A 7,500-nucleotide genomic window follows, 5' to 3' on the forward strand; every position below is an offset into this window, starting at 1 on the left:
CACACACACACACACACACACACACACACACACACACACACACACACACACACACACTGCTGAACCCACAGGTTTTTTCTGAAACTCGAGGCTATGTGTGTATTTTATTCTCGAATGTATTTTTGATTTCTCGTTCTGTGTAATTATTTTGCGACTGACTTGTGCTACTCCCTAGATGGTTTTCTCTCGTATGTAATTGTGTGTGTGTGTGTGTGTGTGGTAGACCATTTCGAAGTCGGGAAACTGATGTCATTCTCTAAAACGAGGTTCAACGCAAATGCAAACGATAGTGTTTCCATATTGTGTAGTTTGAAAGGATCAATAGTCTTTTGTAGTGACCGTGAAAGACACAGAACTTTCTGGAACAGTGGTTACGGCACTGGAGTTTTGCATCGGAAGGTCACAAGTTCAAATCCCACCAACACCATGCTGCCACTGCTGGGCTCTTGAGCACGGCCCTTAACCCTCCCCTGCTCAGTTGTAAGTCACTCTGGATAAGGGTGTCTGCCAAATGCCATGAATGTAATGATGAAGAAAAGTCAAAAAGTATGCAGAAAATACATTTAGCATCTATAATACATAATTAGGTGTACACCGATTAACCTACATGTCAAATAGGGGGCACCTGACAAGAATGGGTACTTGTCAAAGATGGGGCACCCATCAAGTGCAAGGATCTAAATGACTTTGACAAGGGACAAATTATAATGTCTAGACAACTGGGTTAGAGCTTCTCAAAAACAAAAGGTCTTGTGGGGTGTCCCTAGATTACAGGGGTTAACTCCCAGAAGGACTTTAAGGCATGTTAAACCGATGAACCATAGACAAGGTCATGGTCATGCTCAAGGCTCATTCATGTACATGAAAAGCATTGCCTAGCCTGCCTGGTCTTTTTTTAAAAACACCTATATAAACACTGTTTTATACTAAGGTACACTCCGTCACAGTTGCGATATTTCCTGATAGCAGTGTAACTCTTCCAGCACCATCTACACTGCAAATTGTTTTAATGGTTGGACAAAAAGTTTAGAGTTTTGACTTGGCCTCCAAAGTCCCCAAGATCTTAATACCATCAAGTGTCTATGCCAATCTTTACCACAAATGGGCTGATGTGGGTGCAGTCTTTAATTTTAACCAGGCAAGTCCACACCTTGTAGTCATTGATAATGAAAATCATTAACATGTAAAGTTTGGTGAATAAAATTCTGCTTCCACACCGACCCTTTGTGGAGAAGACAAAATTGCTAAAATATTTACATTTTTGTGCAGCAGACAAACGTAGCATCGTACGTGCGGTATAATACATTGGAATGATGCCAGGATGGCCGCATCTCCAGCATTGTGAGATGCCTTACTCTCGCTAGCAGTTGACAGAGTCTGTATTAGACACCTTATTTTTTTCCTGTGTTTTTGGTGTTTCAATGCCCAATATTAGCGCATTATCAGAGAATCCACGCATTCACATACATATACACTGTAAAGTTTATACATTACGGTACTGTAAATTTCTCAGTTTTGGCAAATTATCTACTGTAATTTGGTAAATTTTAATAAATTACTGTATACTGATCAACATACTTTAAGACTCCTGGGTAGGCTAGGCAATGTCTCAACTTATTTTTTAAGTTGCGATGGGGTCATCGTAACGCATCTCCATTGTAAGTTGGGGAATACCTGTGTATGGATATATCAGTAAAATTGGACAAGATTATCTTGTTCACTTGGAGTCTTCTTGCAGGTCTTGAACCCTGGACTAGATCAGTTTTAAAGAAGACCAAACAAAGACAACTTTGAACAAATTCATGGCCGTTGAATCCCTATTATTGCTACAGACCAAACAACATGATGCTGAGCAGCAATTAAATTCAGAAAGCCAAATCTGTGTGGAACTTATTAACTGCTTTTCCTCGGATCCTAATGTGGCGCTCAAATGAGAGCGCTAATAAAGGCGGGCGGTTCCGCAGGGTAAATCTGTTAAGCCTACAGATAAAATACTCATGGACCGTGCTGGTATTAACTGCAAAATATAAATATGTGGTGTGCTACAAGTGCATAATTAGTGTCATAAAGATTTGTCGATTTTCCTTCCCGATTAGTGAATTAGTAATTTCTTGGTTCTTTCAAAACTTTCGACTTGTACTGTGTAGAAAAAATACTCACCCAGGGAACCGAAGATCACATTAGAACCTTAAGAAGCATCGTTAAAATAGTGACAATTGCTGACATAAAATCTTATTAATATTAAATTGTCTAAGCAACATGAAGGGGTAATCTCAGCACTAGTTAAGGATTCCATCTAAAACTAATGAAGAAAAGGCAGAGAAATTGCCGGAGCCAGCAGAACGTGGGACTACTGCGAAATTCTCTTTATCATAATGTTATTGTTTAAAAGATCTTTTTTAACCGCTATTTCTTTTCTCCTCTCTCTCTACAGAATGGATTTGCCTATGGCACGGCAATGATCATGGCCCTTTGGGCGGGCGTTCGGGCCGCTCTCCTCCGTCTGGCCCTTGTGTTCTTCCTGTCACCACCTCCTTTGGTCCACTGCCAAAGTGACAGGCCACGGCTTCAGTTCACGCAACCGATGTACCATGCGTCCGTGTACGAGAACTCGGCTGCACGGACATATGCGGTCAGCCAGGTCCGAATGGGCGTGGCTCTCCAACAGCGCTCATGGGAAGTGCGCTACAGGATCACGTCTGGAGATGATGAGGGGTTCTTCAAGGCAGAGGAATATACTCTTGGGGACTTCTGTTTCCTGCGAATACGCACCAAAGGAGGAAATGCTGCCATTCTGAACCGGGAGATCCAGGATAACTATCAGCTGACAGTCAAAGCATCAGTCAAGGGTGAAACAGTGGAGGCATGGACCAAAGTGAGCATACAAGTGCTGGACATGAACGACCTCCGACCTCTTTTTTCTCCAACGACTTATTCAGTTACGATTGCAGAAAACACGCCACTGCGCACCAGCATTGCTCAGGTCACAGCCACGGACGCTGACACGGGCTCGAATGGAGAGTTTTACTATTTTTTCAAGGAAAAGATGGAACTGTTTGCTGTGCACCCAACAAGTGGTGTTGTTTCCCTCAGTGGAAAGCTGAATGTGGACACGCAAAGCCGATATGATTTGGAAATCCAGGCTGTGGACCGTGGGATGAAACTTTACGGTAACAACGGTGTCAGCAGCACTGCTAAACTCTTTGTCCATGTTGAACGAATTAATGAGCATGCGCCCAACCTTAACATTGTGACATTAGAACCTGTTTGGGCTGAAGCCCTACCTGCAGTCGCTGTTGTGATGGTCGAGGATGCTGATACAGGACTAAACGGAGAGATCGAGGCTGTAAACATAGTTAGTGGAGATTCATTTAATCAGTTTCAAATTGAAAGAATAGAAATAGACAGGGAACGTGAGGAAAGAGGATCTAAAAAGGGATTTAATGAGTTTGTCCTTAAAGCTCCTGAGCATCTTGATTGGGGAAGTTACCCTTTCGGACTGAATCTGAGTTTTCAGGCAAGAGATCGGGGAACACCCCAAAAATCATCAGAGGTTCAAGTAGTATGTCTTAAGTTGTCCAGGCCAAGTCTCGTAGAAGTTCGGTTTCAGAAAGAGGTATATGAGGTCAATTTGAGTGAAATAGTCCCTCCCAAAACAATTGTGTTACCCGTGAAACTTTATCCAGAGCCCACGGATGTCGAGTACATCCTCACACCTTCTGCAGATTCTGCGTTTTTTAGTGTAAATAGTAAGACTGGAGTGATTAGTACATCACGGTGGCTCACAAAGCTTACACAACGAGATTTTGAGCTTGAGGTCATGGAGGTTGAAAGTGAACTCAAGACTAAAGTCCGGGTGTTGCTGGAAGATGCCAATGACAATGCTCCAGTATTCACACAACAGTCCTATGAAGTGTTTATCAATGAAAGCGTCCCTGTCGGGACAACAGTGGTCGTGGTGACGGCCTTGGATGCAGATCACGGGGAGAACAGTTATATCACGTACAGCATAGCAAGCTTGATACCACTGCCATTTACTATCCACCAGTTTAATGGGGCCATCACAACCAGACAGGAACTGGACTTCGAGTCATCCTCAGAGAGCTTCAGCTTTGTAGTGCGGGCTTCAGACTGGGGTGCCCCCTACAGAAGAGAAAGCGAAGTAAACATCACAGTGCACCTTGGGAATGTGAATGATAACAAGCCACTGTTTGAGAAAGTCGCCTGCGTCGGTGTGGTATCACGTGACTTGACACCAGGTGAGGTCATCACTACCATGTCCGCTATAGACATTGATGAGCTGGAACTTGTTAAGTATAAAATTATCTCAGGAAACGAGTATGGCTTTTTTGATCTGAATCCTGATTCTGGGGTCATGACTCTTCGGCGGTCTCTTATCACTGCGAACCCCAAAAGCACTTTTAGCCTTAAAATCACTGCCACAGATGGGGAGACTTTCTCCGACCCCATGTTTGTTAACATATCCATAGCACAGGGAAAATCCCCGCCTAAGAGTTTTACCTGTATAGAGACCCATGTAGCTCAGAGACTCGCAGAAAAGCTGCTGAAAAAGGCCAAAGCCAATAGCAAGCCCAAAATAGAGGAAGGTTTCATTGACTTGTTCTCAGTGAACCGACAAGCACCTCAGTTCGACAAATCCTTTCCCTCAGATATCACGGTCCGTGAGGATATGGAAATAGGCTTGAGTGTGTTGCAGGTGAAAGCATATGACAGTGACACAGGATTTAATGGCCAGATACTTTACACTATTTCCAGTGGCAACACAGATAGCAGTTTTACCATCGGCACTCTCACTGGCGAGATCAGGATTTTTTTGCCGTTAGACCGGGAAAGGACAGACCGATACTTTCTAAACCTTACATTATATGATTTAGGCCAGCCTCAAAGATCTGCCTGGCATCTATTAACTGTCTTTGTTGAGGATGCTAATGACAATGCTCCCCAGTTTCTTCAGGACGGTGGATACCGGGCACGGATTCCTGAAAACACACCTATTGGCACGGAGGTGATCCAGGTAGAAGCTACAGATAAAGATCAGGGATTAAATGGGGAGATCCAGTATTCCTTACTTACAAGCACCTCTCAGTTTGGCATTAACAGCTCGAGTGGGATTGTATATGTTGCTGGACAGTTGGATCATGAATATGCGCCAACTTTTTGCTGAAAGTGGAAGCACGAGACCGTGCAGAAAGAAGTGGTCAGAAATTTTCCATAACCACACTTCATATTGCGCTAGAAGACGTCAATGACTGTCCTCCTGCATTTATCCCGAGTGTGATCAGTGCCCGAGCCCTTGAGGACCTCCCGATAGGTACTGTTATTGCCTGGCTTGATACTCAAGACCCTGATCTCGGTCCGGGTGGAGAAGTCCGCTATTCCCTTGGTAGCGACTATGACGGCCGCTTTGAGGTAGATGCGACCAGTGGAGCTGTTCGTTTAACCAAGGAGCTGGATTATGAGACTCAGCAATTCTTTAACCTTTCAATTCGAGCCAAAGACAGAGGACGTCCGGTTTCTTTATTGTCGGTCAGCTTTGTTGAGGTGGAGGTGGTCGACGTCAATGAAAACCTTTATGCCCCGTATTTCTCCAACTTCGCCATGAACGCTTCGGTTAAGGAAAACGCTCGGATCGGGACGTCTGTTCTTCGAGTTTCAGCACACGACGATGATACAGGCAGAGACGGCGAGGTTCAGTACTCCATCCGCGATGGAAGTGGCCTTGGAAGGTTCACCATCGACGATGAGACAGGTACCCGCTTGCCAAATTGATATATTTCTAATTAACATGGATTCACTTAATTAGAATTGCTCATTAACTTCCTGCCTTGTTTAATTAGATCACTGAGATGTGCGCTGATTTCTAAAGGTCACAGTTTATAGCTCATGTGCTAGTTATTACAGTGATGTTTTGTCTCTGCTGACATTGTACACTAAGTCAAGCAAGTCATCAGAGCCTGACAGTGGGTCTGAATTTGTTCTTGTTTGTTCCTACATGCGGCTCTTTACCTTCATACGGTGCAAAGGAAATGTGTTTTTGTTGTTGTTGTTCCCTATTCTACATATGATACATGAACTACTTGTATTCAATGCCTGCCATAAAGGAGGTTCTGAACGTCTTTTCTACTTAGTGATTTGAGAAGATTGTGCGTAGTAGATTATGGTAACTGAGTTGAAATTAAATGCATGCAGTGTGCTGCTCTATCAAAGTTGGTTTAATTATAAGGACCATAATAAAACAGTCAAGGACATTATCTCAGAAGAAGATTCTACCTAAACTGTACCTCCCAGGGTACAAAGACCAATCAGTGTGGTCACACATCAAGGTTTTGCCAAGTAAGTTACATTTTTGCAAGCCAAGGACTTGCACTTCCAGAGCAAAGAAATTAACAAAACTTATGATCACAACATATTATTAATCTTACCATGTTTGACTGGTGCCATACAATTTGTAGCATAGCATACATTTTTGTCTGACCATGAAATTAAATTTTCAATGTGATTTCTTTAAACAAGAACAAGCTGTTGGGGATTTTTTTTCCCCACTGTGAAATTAATTTATTTGCATATCCCAAATGTTAGGAAGCTAGGGTTAGAGTGCAGGGTCAACCATGATACACTACCCCTGGAGCAGACAGGGTCATCCTAATAGGATACCCCGACTGGGACAGCTTGGTAGTACTGGGGCTGACCTTCACATGAGTAACCCAGACCTTAAACCACTGAAGGCATATTGTCAGACCATTACTATCTTTAGCCCTGTAGCTAACATCTTGTACTATAACCTTACTTTAGCTACAGTTTTTTTTTATAAAACTACTAGCTGAACTACAACCAGATGTTTTGTTCATGAGTTTATCTGTTCTGCTAACATACATCATTTCAAGTACTCAAGGTTTAGTCTTCTTAAATCTTTGGAGGGTTCAGACCACAATAGTACCACCTTCTAGTAGGCTAGTACACAGTAATCATTTTTTAAAAAGCACGTAATTCAGGGACCCTACATTAACCTATGGCCTAGAGAATTAAGCGTACATTTATAGCTTTCCCAAGGTACATAGTGTGAACTTACTGATAGTGCTCCTGAAATCCCCTGGTGTTCCTTAAGCATTGGACTCCAATTGGATAGTACAGCTGAAATCAATTGTTCTTAAAAAAGACCACGTTTTGATTTCATAGGTAGTCCCTTGCAAGAAAATCGACAATGGATATTTGATGATTCGTATTTCGTTCCAACGTTCAGATTGTCCAATTAATTGGACTATATGTACCGTCCCCAAGAGTAGTCTTGCTCTACATTAGAAACAAGGGTGGTTTGTCTGTGCATTGAAGTTTATTCCTTTTGAGGGTAGAATAATTTTTGCCATGTTGTTTTGGACAGAATGAGAATGTAATTCGATGTTTATACTCTGTCCAGGCTTGTCCGTTGCTAAAGGTGCGCATATACTTGAGTTTCACTATACATATATGCGCATGCAGGAC

At 42.7% G+C, this 7,500-nt stretch overlaps 1 protein-coding gene across 1 annotated transcript in view; it reads left to right on the plus strand.

Annotated features, from left to right (window-relative positions):
- fat3a (FAT atypical cadherin 3a) overlaps positions 1 to 7,500 on the plus strand; it is an 89,904-nt gene that overhangs the window by 31,634 nt on the left and 50,770 nt on the right. Inside the window, 2 exon segments of the mRNA XM_046862596.1 lie at positions 2,435 to 5,165; positions 5,168 to 5,770. Of these exon segments, the coding sequence (XP_046718552.1) occupies positions 2,459 to 5,165; positions 5,168 to 5,770 (3,310 nt within the window). The 5' untranslated portion in view covers positions 2,435 to 2,458.

This window comes from Silurus meridionalis, chromosome 12 (assembly GCF_014805685.1).
Source record: "Silurus meridionalis isolate SWU-2019-XX chromosome 12, ASM1480568v1, whole genome shotgun sequence".
NCBI classification, from domain to species: domain Eukaryota; kingdom Metazoa; phylum Chordata; class Actinopteri; order Siluriformes; family Siluridae; genus Silurus; species Silurus meridionalis.